A 15,069-nucleotide genomic window follows, 5' to 3' on the forward strand; every position below is an offset into this window, starting at 1 on the left:
GTATCCATTATTAAAATTAATTATTTACTTATACATTGAGATATTAACAACATAACTACACAATTAATTTACATTTTAATATTTGTTCAACTACTCATAATATATATAAACATAATTTTCATTCTTCTAGTAGGTTATTTACTGTATACAATAAAATACATACTAGCGTACACGGATATTGGTTCAAGTAATATTTACGCATGAATTGTAGGTGGCGCGATTTCTAGTTTTGCCTCGATATCGCTAGCGAGAGCCTAGTTTGTAATCTAGACGGCCCTCGATTATTTCTAGGGCTTCCAGAACCGTAACTTGTGATACGTGATTGCTGTCGTATAGGAAGCCGCGACCACCGCTAGGTCTCCCAGCTTCTTTCTCTTCCAGAGCAGGATACGAGATAGCGGTCATGTGTTTATAGAGCGGGGGTAGGTTAGTTATTAAGTTGCATAACCAAGTTTCACTTAATCCAATTGCGACTGTGTTTTGCAGATGTTCCTCAAATTCTTGCCTAGTAATATTGTGTAGGCTGCCTATGCCTCTGGCGTTCCAGAAGCAGATGTTGTTAGCTCTGAGAGGGCTAATATCCAAGGCTTCGCTCAGATAATGATCGCTGACTGCGGCCTGATAGTGGTGAAGAGTGCTCGCGACGGTTACTCCCGCGACGTGTGTTATTTTGAAAGGACTCCACTAGGCCCTGTCCTTTTCTCCAAATATAGAATTCATTGTTTATTCTTAAACTTTTGAAGCCAATTTTAACTGTGACTCCTTTACCCTCTTCTTCCTTAGCAATTTTATACATTCTACTCTGGATTTCTCTTTCTCTGAATGTACGGTCATGATTTATGTATACTTTGGATCCTCTCAGTTTGTTCTCGGTTTCCACGATGATAGGTTTGTCGTCATGCGATTTCATTTTGGCTACTATTACTTTAGGGGCGTCTTTTCTCCCAAGCTGCGCGATTTGGTCCACTTTTCGTTGTAACCCTAGGTTTTCAGTGAGGGATTTTTCGAGGTTATGAGTGCTGGCCCTCCAATTCTAGTTCTTTAATTACAATGTTTTGGCTTATCAGCTCACGTTCCCTGCGTTCTTCTTTCATTTCTAACCTTGTGACTCTTTCCATGAGGAGTTTATTTTCCGCTTCTAGGAAAGCATTTTTCTCAGTCAGGGTCCTAAAATCGTCACGTAAAGTCTTGATTTCGTCTTGAATTCGTTTATTTGGTTGGCAAGCATCACCATACTATCTTGACTAGCGGTATAGTACTCACCTTGCGTGTTTTGGTCCGCATTTCTCTTACCTGTCCCTTTCGGAGGATCTTTACTTGAGTTACCGGTTTTGATCTTATCAGATAATCTTAGCATGTGCGTGGTTATGCTGGGGTTATGAAAGTCTTGGGTGCCAAAGCGTGATAAGTTAGTTGGTCTGCCCGGCTTTGTTTTTGTCATCATCCTCAACCTTCAAATGCAACCACCTATAAGCGTAGCCTGATTTTTTCACTGAAGTAGACACCGAAAACGATACTTTAATTTGCACAAGATTAATTATTGTGGTGTTTTCTGCTATTCTAGTATGCAATAGACTACGTTTAATTATTTAATTGAATTTTAAAACACAGAGCTTATTGAAAATACGTGTGCACTGTAGCCCTCTACCGGCCGATCTCTAATAATTAAGATATTGATACTTAAATGAAGAAGTAGAATTCTTAAATTGAATAAAATGGTACTTATATAAAATAAGTATATATTTAAATTAATTATTTGAATAGTTCCGTTGAAAATATATTGGATCAAATTAAAAATAAATAATCTTCAATTCATCGTTAAACTATTTGAAGAAAGGGAATGTACTTTAATCAATAATAAAACTGTCACATTTATTATAATTTTTTATTATTAGAATTTTAATAAAATAATATAAAAAACATTAACTAAGAGAATGAAACAGGTGATTTTCAAATGAACCGTTTTTATAGATAAAGGCCCAAATAATTGAATAAAATATGTCATTCGATGCGTAAAATTATTATTTATCGAATGAAATGCTTCCGGTTTGGAAATTTCAGTTTATGCCTGAGAACGGCTCATTTAAAATTTCCATTTGCTAATGTATTGTAAGAGCAACAAGGACCGTTACGTTTGTTCAAATGTGTGTGAGAAAGAGAATAGATGGCAAACCCTCTTAATGCAAAATAACTATAAGAATGAATATAATCTAATTAATATAGTTATATGATAAAACTAAAACTAACAATCATAGTTTTCTAATTATTATTTAATTTCACTTTAATATTTTATTCACTCTAATAATTCTCTTTATGAAATCATTGCGTATCCTTCTTGCGAAAGGTGGGCTTTTATTTAGCTTCGATGGATTATTAAGATTCACTTTTAGTATTTTTTATACGGAGAAAAAGCTTAAAGAATTTTTACTAATTTTGAAAAAAAAATTTACAATCCGAGAAAGTAATCTCAAAATGTCAAAAAAAAAATCAAAACTTTTACATAACTCAAAGTAAAAATTACAACATATTATTTAGAATAAAAACATCTGTTGATTATAAAAATTATTGCATTTAAGATCGAATTTACTAAAAATAGGACTTCCGGATGAATTCCTGATGAAAACGAGATATGCAATTTTATCGTAACGGGTGGTGAGAATTTCAATAAAAAAAAAAGTAATATCAGCTGAACGTATATAATTGCGGAAAGATGCAATTATAAAAAATAATGTAAGATTTCCCAGATAAAAAAAGGTCGTATCACGTAACGGATTCCTAGTAAGATCTTAGTGACATCTGACACAAAAGTTACATGGGTAGCCGAAAGGAAATTTTCGATTCAGTGTCTTGCTGGTTAGTACAATAATTCATCGAAATTTGATTGATCTTCGAACACATTTACAGGTATTTAATTTATACCGATGCCCTAAAATTTCTTTTCGAACACCAGATAAATCCCTGAGGAATTCTTATAAAGCTCCGGCAGAAACCCAGTCGATTTTTAGCGGAAAAGTACATGAATATTCAATGAATTATTCTTGAAATAAAAAATAAAAATTTTTGATTCAGTTTCCTGCCGACAATTCAACGGATTTCAAGTGGTTTTTAAATAAATTCAATAGGTTTTTCATTAATACCGATGTCCTAAAATTTCTTCTTGAACACCAGATAAATTCTGGATGGATTCATATAAAGCTTCGGCGGAATTCCAGCCGATTTCTAACGGAAAATTACATGAACATTTAGTGATTTATTTTTAAAGTAGAAAAATTAAATTTTTGATTCAATTTACTGCCAATAATTTCACCGGAGCTTAGTAGAAATTCCTCCTGAATTTATCCGGTATTCAAGACGAAATTTAAGCACATCGGTGTTTATTAAATACCTGTCAATTCGTTTAAAGATCGGTGGATTCCGATGAACTATTAGCAGCAAGAAATTGAATCAAAAATTTCCTATCGGCTACTCTCGACAATAATTTTTCTGCTATTCATGTACTTTTTCGCCAGATATTACTAAGATGGGAAATCTTACATTATTTTTCTTAACTGCGTCTTTCTGCAATTATGTTGGATTATCTGATATTACTTTTTTTTTGACTGAAATTTTCGCCATCCATTACGATAAAATCACATGTCGATTTTTTATCCGGAATTCCTATTTTGACACAAATATGAATTCCTTAGGAATCCTGCCGACTCACCGCCGGAATTCCCTAACTTTTTTACACGGGTATAATGTACCAATCATTTTTACTATTGTACTTAGCAAATATTATTTAATGCGTTTTGTGAAAAATGTATTCTGGCGAGTAATTTTTACAATCCAGGTTGTAATTTTTATAATCCAGATTGTAATTTTTACAATTCAGAAAGTAATTTCGTCCCCATTCCTAAAATAATAATCATGCACGTCGGGAGACGCGTATTTGGTACTACTACTTACTGACGAACAGGACTCACACACACACACACACACACACACGCGCGCGCGCGTATGCAAATGCAGAATAATTTATAATTAAAGCTTGAAAATTAAATTATTTGCCTGACGTTGGGATTGAACCCGGTTCTCACTGATTCTTCACACCCTAACCAAGTACATTGACAGCTCAGACGCAATGACGATTAGAAATTCTGAATCTATAGCAAGTATATGGATAGGATACAACATCAATGGCATCATATACATTGAACTAAAAATTACAATCTCAAATAGTAATTTTGTTTTCCGGAGTAGCAATCTGTCTTACCGACATTCAAAAATGTACACTATACCTTAGGTAGAATTACATTAGAGATGTAATATTTATCAACTACAAAACCAAAGTTATGACTAATGTACTAACTTTTAATAATTCTTATAACGATTTCTACTTTTTGTAACATTGAACTATTTTGATATGGATAAGAATATATTTACTTTTTTCAAGCGAAAATTTAACGAATCTTCAATGTAATTTTTACAGTTAATTTGAATTTTTTACAATTGACAGTAATTTTAAATGTATATTGTAATTTTTCATTTTAGATAACATTTTTTAATATCTAATGATAACTATTAAAAGATTTAAAATGAAATTTTAGTTAATACAATTGTACTTTGTATTTAGTGTGATAATACCGTTTTATTTTCAAATAAAATGAAAATTTCAATTTTAAAATACAAATTATTAAAGTTTTAGCGATTTTTGAATTTTTTATGCAATTATCGCTATTTAAAACTAATTATTATGATAAATAAAAATTACAATCTAGATAGTAATAATTGAAATAAAAAATTAATTTTCTATAATTTTATATAATTATAAATGATTATCGCACTGATACTGATTAATAAAAATGGATACTGATTTACCCGATTTTTTAGACAGGTGGGCAGTTTCTTTTTGTTTTAATTTCATTATTTTCCGCTAGCGCGTGTGAGCGTCCTCGGCATATCTTAATAATAAGTATGGTATCTTAACTATTAAGATATTATATTTGCGGGAAATGTAGGTAGTTTTATTATTAAAAAACATTGATTTTAATAGAACCGCAGTTCTAATTAAAAGTAACCAAAATATCTATTCAACATTAAATGATATTTAACTGAATAGTATGTCGAGCACGTGATACTTTTAATTTTTAAATTTAAGTTAAAAGTAAAAAGAAAAAAAAAAGTAAGGGGGCGAGAAAGCAAAAATACGGCCCTGAGAGCGGATGCTAGTGAGTACGGCGGCGGAACTGAGTTGCGATGAAAGGAGAGAGGTAGTTCCACCGAGCGCCGCTAGAGCGCGCAGTCCCTTTCAGTACTGTCCCTAGGTAGAGTGGACTGCTGAAGGTTTACAGTCCATTCGCTGGGACCACACTATCAATCAGTTTCGTTCCGAGATTAATCCGAGCAAGTATTTTGGCATAGCGAAGCATCAAGACCAGAGCAAGAAGACGACTAATATAAGAAGGTATTTCCATTTATTTAGTTTTCTCTTGTTAAAAATTCAGTTTTATTCACCCGGCTTAGAAATACTTTTTCGCTGGTATCTTCGCTGAAATAGTTTTAAGTCCCGTTTAGGCAGAAAAAAATAAATATTCGATCTAGCATTCCGGATTAAAATATTTATTTCGTGAATTTAGAATTAGGTGACCGTTGGATTGAATGGGTTTTCCGACGCTGGGTATCACAAAACGCGTACTCTGGGACATAACTAGGCACGAGTCTGTCGTAGAGTTGGCATTCCGTGTCCTTGCATCCGAGGGGAGGACCTTAAGCGAGGATTCCCACGCTCGCGATCCTCTAATTGTTAAGTAGAGCTTCTCTCTGCTTTAGAAGGAGTGAATACCAGTCCGTAATTGATTATCTTAGGCGCAACTGTAGCTATCGGGATCACACCTTTAGATCGACTATACATATACACTAGACCGGTTCAAAAAAATCGACTATATTTTTTTTCCAAAACCTGCAGTGAAATATCTTCCAAATCATGAAAAAAGAAGCCTGTGAAAACGGGAGCTCTTAATATCAATTTCGAAACTTCGCTCATCGTAAATTTCTATTTTACGTATAAATAATATGGAAAAAAAAATTTTCTAACTTTGGAATTTTACAGCTCATTTTTGAATTAATATGTCGGGGAGAGAGATACATAATTTTGAAGGGAATTGAACGCTCTAAATAAATCGTCTCTTATGTTTTTTCTCTAAGTCTACTCCTTTAAAAGTTATTCGAGTTTAAAGTTCAACATGCAATCAATTTAACCTTTTATTCTTAAATTGTGATATAATAATAAAACTCATCTTGGAAAAAAATTATTTTACAATTTATAAAATTTACGATTTTCACTTCAGCTATCAAAATTATGAACAATGAAATACTACTAACAACTATTAAATATCAATAACCCAACAATAACATTTGGATGAAAAGACGACACTTATTAAGGACCATTTTTTTTTTTTATTCATTGAAATAATAATATCAAATTTCAAAGTATCACTTTCTTGAACATTCTTTTTGAAATAACTTTTATTTATAAATTACAGTAGAAAGGTCATTATAAAATAAATTAATGATTATTTTAATGTTTTTTTATTAAAGTTTGGAAAACATTTCCTACAAACCACAGTTGGTCGTTTTTCACAAAAATTATGTATATACAATTCAAATTTTTTTTAAACTTCAAAGAAAGAATTAATTTCAGATTTTTTAAATTGAAAAGTCATTCACTCATAGTAGAATAATAAAGATCTACTTTGTCAACGACGTTAAACTTGGAAATTTAATATTTCAAGAAAAAATTTTTTTTTCAAATAATGGATATGAAATATTTAAGAAAAATTAAGAAAAAAATGTTAAATTAATTACATGTTCGACTTTAAACTCGAATAACTCTTAAAGGAGTAGACTTAGAGAAAAAACATGAGACAATTTATTTTGAGCGTTTAATTTCCTTCAAAAATATGTATCTCTCATCCCGACATGTACGATGAGCGACCTTTCAAAATTGATATTAGGAGCTCCCGTTTCCACTGGTTTCTTTTTTCATGACTAGGAAGAAATTTCACTGCGAGTTTAAAAAAAAAAAAAACTAGTCGATTTTTTTGAACCGGTCTAATATACGCACGGACATCATCTCGAAAATTGTTAGAATAGCTTTCTAGGACCTCAAAACGTCGAGATCTGTTCAAAACTCTATTTTCAAAGTCAGACCGAAACCAATAACTTCCCAAATCTTTGGAAATTTACAATTTTCTTAGCGGAAGTTAAAAAACGATTCTTATTCATTCTTTCACTGCCCAAATCTCGAACAGATTATCCGATTGAGACGTTCTTGGCGGCAATCAATAGCCTCGATCTCCTCTATCGAGTTCTAGAGCTGATTAGATTTCAGATTTGATCGATTTGACAGTTTTCAAGATATTCAGAAAAAAAAAAAAACAAAAATTTTTATTTTCGTATATCTCAAATATCTCAGAATCTATTTAATTCAATGACCTAAAATTTTCTGAAAATCTAAGTTCAGAAGAACTCTTTCGAATGCCGTAAGAACCATCTAGATCGATTCATTCATTAATAAGATATGAGAGATTTACATCCATACACACACACACAAACATACATGCATACACACATACAGACATGTCTCTGAAAATGTCAGGATAGCATTCTAGCACTTTCAAATGTTGACATCTGATGAAATCTTGATTTTTGAATATTGGGGTGAAACCAATACTTTTTTCAATTTTTCAAAAATCGTCGATTTTCTTAGCGGGAAGTTAAAAATTTTATATTTTCTTGAATTTTGGAGGCTTATAACTCTTTTGGTGTTATAGTTACAGGCACGGCTATCTACGACACTTTGGTAGAAAATTTAATTTCCTATAAGAGTATGGAAATCAAAATTGGAAAAAAAATTTTTTCTTTTATGTTTTAACAAAAATTAGAGAAAAAAAATTCTTACGTAGATATTAGTAATAACAATAGTACAAGGTACAGTATGTCTGCTTACACCGGCAGTAGTCATACATTTGATAGAATTAATCCTTGATTCGTGTTTTGTCACCTACTAACCTAGTAATAGCTTACACATGTATAGTAAAAGTAAATTTCACCAACTTTTAATAAATTATGAATCTAATGATCTGTAGATTAACAGAAAGGAGTTGATATCTTAGAAGTAGGTAATAATAATTATCATGTCTTGGACATCTATAATATTTATAAATAAATTAATTTATATTTTCTTTAGTATAATTGATTAAAATTACATCATTAATATTTTATGTCAAGGAAAATTGATTATTTATAATGACAAAAATTTTATTAATATTCAGAATGAGAAACTTTGTATTAAATGAATAAAGAAATATAATATTATAAATAAATAGACAAATAGTATACGGATAATTTTTATAAATGAAATCATCATTTGATAAGTTGTTTTAAAAAAAATTGTAACGTCTCAATGTATGCTGATCATACTAATTTAAAATGCATTCAGAAAAGATATGTCCAGATGTCAAGATTCAAAGTAGTGTTGGCCTTGTGGTTTGAGCGCCAATGGTGTCTTGATCATACGCTTTCACTACTTTCGCTTACACGTGATTTTAAAGATGTTTAGTATTTATCTCCTTCAACAATTTATTTTTTATGCTTACTCATTTTGTTGAAAACTCGTACATAGACGATCTCTTCTTTTTTAGACTTAGAGTTTGACCCTCTGGACTTTCAGAAAATTTCATAAAACCAGAAATTCCGTACTTAATTTAGCATGTCTAAGAAAACAAGTTATTGAATTAACTTTTTTTATATTTTTTCTCAGCTACCGTATGATTAATGAAGATCAGAAAATATTTTTATTTGTTCCCACCTAATTTTTACGGGGTTTTTTTTTTTTTATTTATTATTCAAATTTGAATTTTGTTTCGTACATTATTATTTTGTAAATAAGTATAGCTTAATAAAAAATATAATATCATTTAATATTGTTTTTAAATAATATTTATGATTTTACGTAATATATAAACTGCGCCGGGATGCGGAAGAATAAATGAAAAAACACGATAACTCAGCTATAGACAAATAACGAACAGAATTATTCAGAAAGTACAACTGTAACGATCATTACCAGATAGATTATTTTTACAAATGTCATTTTAATTATTTTTTTGCAATATCTTTTTAAAGTTATTCATAAAATACTTGCTGTGAGGTATTCAGATAATAACTTTTGAAAATAATGCACTTTTATTTTGATTAAAAAAAATATTTATATCAATATATTGTAAATAAATGACTTTTTAAATATATGTTTAAATTAAAATTCATCATAATATTATGAGTATATTTACAAGTTTAGAAAAAAGGTGACAAGATGAAGTTGAAATTTGGTATTTATTAAATTTGAGTGTCTGATTATGGGAGAGGTTTCGGAATGCAAATGTTTCAGCCTGTTGGCATTCGATGAGACTGCCAACTTTCAAAGCTTTTTTTTTTACATATTTTTTTCCATCTCTCAAACTATGATATTACATTGAAACTAAGATTACAACAAACTGTAAAAATATATATTAAATACTCGTCATTTTATACGACATTTAATTTTTTATTAGTTACTTTTTAAACGAAATTGAACGAATTAAATGTTTTAATATTTTTTAATTCATTATTTCACATTAATACCTGATATTCTTAACTTTAAATTTTATTACAAGCATATTAGTTATAACTTCATATTTGATACTTATTGACAATAATTTAATTATCTCTTGAGGAAGAGAGAAAGTCAAAATATTTATCATAATGAAGGAACAATTTTTTAAATTTCGATAATTTAAAAAAAATATCTTTTTCATATTTTTTTTCCGAAATAGAAAAATAGTTTATATAACTGAGTGAGTCAATGATAATACATTGATAATAATGTAACATTCATCAATTCAATAAAAAATATTATATTATTTGCAAACTTATTATATCCATACATTCACTTACATTCGTTAAATATGCTTAATTACTGCCGCAGTTCATTTCAACGGTGGGAAAAATTTTACCTCCAGTTTCTTGACATCCTTCACCCATCTATTATTATTTTGATACCACGATTTTTCTTAACCTTGATCTTAATTCAATGCTTAAGAGGTCGTATACCATTGATTTTTTTTTTAATTTTTTTTTATTCCGCATTTATGACCTCGACTATACATCAAAATTCTATAAAAGTCGTAAACAGTAAATAAAATTTATTATGAAATCTTTTTATTTCTTACTTTGATTAAGTTTTTATTTAAATATATTTGGATACTGAATAATATTTAACAGATACTAATGAATTTATATATATATATATATATATATATATATATATATATATATATATATATATAGATGTAGGAAAGAGGGGCAAAATAGGCTTACATTTACATTACATATAAAACCTTTTTCTTGAAGGGCTCATTTTGCCCTACTCTCTCCTATATGATGTTAAGTATAAAGGATAAAATAATATAGGTAAAATAAAATATTTATTACATTAAATTAATTAATTTTGACATCATTTTATTGCAGAATTTGTATTTGATATTCAGTTATAATTGCAAAACACATATCACTTAGGTAAAATTATACATACCACATCATGGCAAAGTATAAATTATATATTTATATAATTATTTGATAGAATAATCTTAAAAAAAAAATGTACGGATATTTTTATGGAAAGATTTGACAAAATGCTCAGGAGTTAAAAGATTACAAAAATCAATGAAATTTTAATAATTTTACAGGCAATATATAAAAAACTGAATTGAAATAGTAGTTTGAGAGAATAAAATATATAAACGTGGCTATAATACACACTTCTTTACTGACAGTTTTATTTATATTTTGATAAAATACTACCAGAAAAGAAGTAATAAGCTATTTTTTTTCTTTCTTTTTATCTATTAATTTTCTGTTTTATTATTAATTAAAATAATATTATCAATTACGAAGTTCATCATATTAACTTCATAGTTACCACTTCAACTTTCGAAAAAGCAATAGTTTTTTAATTTTTCGTTTGTATAAAAAAAAAAAGTATGAAAATTTATCCTAATAAAATTTTGTGCACTCGATCACGTAGATCACATTAAATGGTTTTTTTAGTATTTGAAAAAAACTATATTCACAGCACGGATTTTAACATTATCATAATTAATATTTAAATCACGTGCAGTTTAAGTCATGACAAGTAAATTAAATATTTATATAGTGGGATTTAAAAAAAACCGTCGCCAGTTGGGTCATTCAACCAGGGATAATTATTAGGACACCTAACGCAAGATTGAAGATTTATTGTTTCACCGGGTACTTCTTTTGATGTAAGTTTACAAGTATGAGGGACCCAACATGCTGGTGGCCCATCAACAACACACTTTTCTTTCCATGGTTCAAAGTTTTTGGATTCAGTAATAGTACGTGGATTTTGAATCCATTGAATTACTTGTGTCATAGTAACAAAGTAAACATCATTATGATTGGCAAGAATTTCGTCGATCCAATAAAGAAAAGCATCAAGATACTCTGGATTATTTTTTAACCACGCGGCATGGAAATAAAGACCAAGTGGTGCACGATTTTGATCATAATGACGATCAAAATTATGATTTAAAAAGTTGTAAAATTGATCACCACTTAAAATATTGCTACATGAATCAACCATAGCACATCCAGGTAAGTATTCATCATTTTGTGGATCTTCTCTTCTGTCAAGTTCATTCATAACCATTTCCCATACGGCATGAGACCTAGAATATTGATTATAGTAATAATAATAATAATAATAATAATAATAATAATAATAATAATAATAATAATAATAATAATAATAATAATAATAATAATAAAAATAAATAAATTGGTCTGTTCTTAACGTAATTTATTAAGTATAAAAAAAGTTAAATGTCAATTATTCACCTGGTTGGACAATGTTGAAGGTTCCCGTGACATCTATGCGGCATTCTGAAGTACATAGTATACGGCCATAGAGGTGGATTATTGAGGGCTGCAGTAATTGTCGAGTCATACAGAAAAGCTTGTTCTTCCATCATGGTAAATTGATTATTTCCACCAACACGTAAATAAGGTGCGCGTACACCAACAACACTATTGTCTGTTAAATTTGCATATTTTTCTGCAATTATTCTCATGCCAGCCATTTCTTTTGCCCATTCATCAACAGTTGCATCAGACCAAAATCGTTCATCATCATTGTGTCTAAGTAAATAAATTAAAAAAAAAAAAAATAATAAAAGATAATTAATTAATTAAGTATATATTTATCTTAAATGTTTTTAATTTTTTAAATTAATAGTTTACATACGAAATAGAATGTACAGCTATTTCATGGCCTTTTCTATGCATTTCTTGAACTGCTGAATAATTTGTATACTTATGCGAGACAAAGAATGTAGCCTTGATATCACAACCATTTGGATTTTTACGTTTTCCACTGAAAATTTCTTTATACAGTCCAATATTATTATTATTTATTGCATCATCGAAAGTTATTGTTATCATTTGTGGTACATCTTTTGAGGGCAGATCACCGGGGATAGTAGTACCGTCTTCAGAACAAAAACAATCTGGTAAAACACAAACTGCTGGATCACAAGGTGGTGCCCTGTTTGGATCGTTATCCATATCTGAAAAAAATTAAAATAAAATAAATATTGAATATTTATTTATTTTATTAAAAAATTCAAAATGATTATTTACGAACCACAACTGTTCTCATCAGATCCATCAGAACAATCTTTTTCTCCATTACAAAAAAGCCCTCGTTCAATACAAGATGTATCAGCACATGCCAAAAAACCATCTTGACAAAGTGGTTCCTCAGTTACAAGTAAAGGTTTAGCTTTACGTTCCTTATTTTTAAGTTTACAATTATTAACTGCATCTTTCCAATCACAAGTTTGTTTGTCAATGTCAAAATAAAGACCGGCTGGACAACGTATGGCTTGCAAACCTGAACTTGTACACTGGATTACATCTCGACAATTGTCACCTTCGCCAGCAACAAGTCGAAACCACTCGCCAGCATCTTTATCCTTGCATATTTCACTTTCAAAGCTTTCTTCTTTTTTTGTATCATCTTGACGTTTTACACGTACATTTGATCCGTCTGTAAAGAGTAATAAATTTGGTTTTTATAGTATTTTATAAATTTTTTCATTTCATATTATTTTTTATCATATAAATTAAATTGAAATAATATATTTTTTTAAACATAAATTTGTCACATATGTTTGAATTTTATTTTTTGTGCTACACAAGTCTTTGAGTTATATGTTATGGAGAGGCGGCGAAAGTTTCTCCCACTCTCAGTAAGATAGTCTGAAGCGGCAGTGACGTCAAGTTAACAAGAGAGAAAGAGAGATTCAGCCCTGGGCTTTCACGTTCTAATCTCTTATGCAACTTTCGTTGCGCTTATGTACTCGTTAATAAATTAAATATAAAAATAATAATTATTTATAAATTAATAAACAAGCTTGTAAATAAAATATCTAAATAATCTTTTATTAATAAAAATGTATAATAACTAGAAATTAAAAGTGGACGATGATTTAAATAGTGAGAGAACCGGTTTTTATATTTAATACCATCGATATGTTGATTATCATAAAACCCATGCTCAGAGAAATTTAGTATAAATTAAATTAAACGGTTAAAAATGTAATCATGAAGAAATTTTTACCTTTCTCCAATAACAAAATAATAATTTTTTTAATTCAACGATTATTATTAGCCCAATAAAAAAATATGTAAATTTATAAAATCGATAATAAGAAAAATATTAATTATTTATTTTTTGAAATATTAAGCAATTATTATAGTCTTTCAAATAATACAGTTATTGAAATAAAAAAAAGCTAAATAAATAACTTACGTGTTATAGCAAGTGTCGTGACAAATAGAAAAATCACAATCGAGGACTTCATGATCCTCGATAGTTTTTTAAATCGCGCGACAGTAAATGTTGCGCACTGTTAATTAAAAAAAAAAAAAAAAAAACTTTTAATTATATACTTTACAATAAGACGTTTACGGATAACGTGTCATATGTTTCTTTTCTCTCTGGTTGACACTTCCACTTGCTCTTTTATGGGTCCACCGATGACCGGTAACGGTGTTGGTGGTGGTAATTATAGAAGGATAGTAATAAAAAAAAGGTGAGAGAAAGAATATAAAAATGTTTTTGAAACTCACTGATTATAATAAATATTTATTTATAACCACCGTTAAAGAACATGGATTAAAATAATTAATTTAAAAAAAAAAAATTATATTTTTCGATGACACTTTAGAGTGGGGCGCGGACCTTGGATCGTAGGTACCGCTTATAAACTGGCTGAGCCGCGCCACTCACTGGGCTTTATATTGCCACCACTACCTTCATAAGTATAAGGGGTCCCAGAGAACGAGGTGTTCATGTGTCCCCTCTCGATCAGGTTAACATCTGTGACATTCTGCGACAGATCTATTATTAAAAATATTAAATAGACCCTACTGTTTTTAATCACTATTATTTATTAAACTATTATTCTATTTCTCAATTCAATTTGTGTACATTAAAGATAAATATATATATATATATATTCGGAATTTATACAATCTATTTGGTCGTCAGTACTACTGTATTCTTTTAGTTAAGATACCGAGAAAAGTCTAATGGGGGCCTCAATGTCGCGAAGCTTGTTCCTCGCAGTGATTTAATAATTCGATACTGCTATAATAGAGCCTCTTCGAAATTAGCTTCTTATAGTCACTCGTTTGGAATATATTTTTTATCTCATTATTATATTGTTGGTAATAAATGGTGATTTATTTTCTTAATAATTTTCGTCATAAACTTTCAAAATGATACTTGATATTTTTTTTCCTACCATAAAATTCACTATACATATTTACAAAGTTAATGATTGTTTATTTAATTTAAAAATTATAATATTTTAGTGAAAAATTATTCTAGATTTTGAATGATTTTTTTATTGACAATTAAAAGAAATGAGGAAATTTTTATTGCTACATGAGCCTTTGAGTTTTGAA

The 15,069-nt window shown here is 29.3% G+C and overlaps 1 protein-coding gene across 1 annotated transcript; it reads right to left on the reverse strand.

Annotated features, from left to right (window-relative positions):
* Positions 1 to 10,519: 10,519 nt before the first annotated feature.
* On the reverse strand, positions 10,520 to 14,374 carry LOC103570579 (chitin deacetylase 1). Its single transcript, XM_014440061.2, has 5 exons — positions 13,910 to 14,374; positions 12,740 to 13,144; positions 12,341 to 12,662; positions 11,935 to 12,234; positions 10,520 to 11,765 (listed from the first exon to the last, which is right to left on the reverse strand). Exons 1-5 carry the CDS (start codon positions 13,959 to 13,961, stop codon positions 11,237 to 11,239), a joined length of 1,608 nt encoding a protein of 535 aa, XP_014295547.1. The 5' UTR covers positions 13,962 to 14,374; the 3' UTR covers positions 10,520 to 11,236.
* Positions 14,375 to 15,069: the final 695 nt, after the last annotated feature.

This window comes from Microplitis demolitor, chromosome 4 (genome assembly GCF_026212275.2).
Source record: "Microplitis demolitor isolate Queensland-Clemson2020A chromosome 4, iyMicDemo2.1a, whole genome shotgun sequence".
NCBI lineage: Eukaryota > Metazoa > Arthropoda > Insecta > Hymenoptera > Braconidae > Microplitis > Microplitis demolitor.

Excerpts from the sequence above, each read along its gene's own strand:
- LOC103570579 (XM_014440061.2), bottom strand. The coding sequence starts at position 13,961 with ATGAAGTCCTCGATTGTGATTTTTCTATTTGTCACGACACTTGCTATA. Across the intron at positions 12,663-12,739 it reads ATCTGATGAGAACAGTTGTG|ATATGGATAACGATCCAAAC; the intron begins GTTCGTAAATAA and ends AATTTTTTTCAG. Across the intron at positions 12,235-12,340 it reads ATAGCTGTACATTCTATTTC|ACACAATGATGATGAACGAT; the intron begins GTATGTAAACTA and ends TTATTTACTTAG.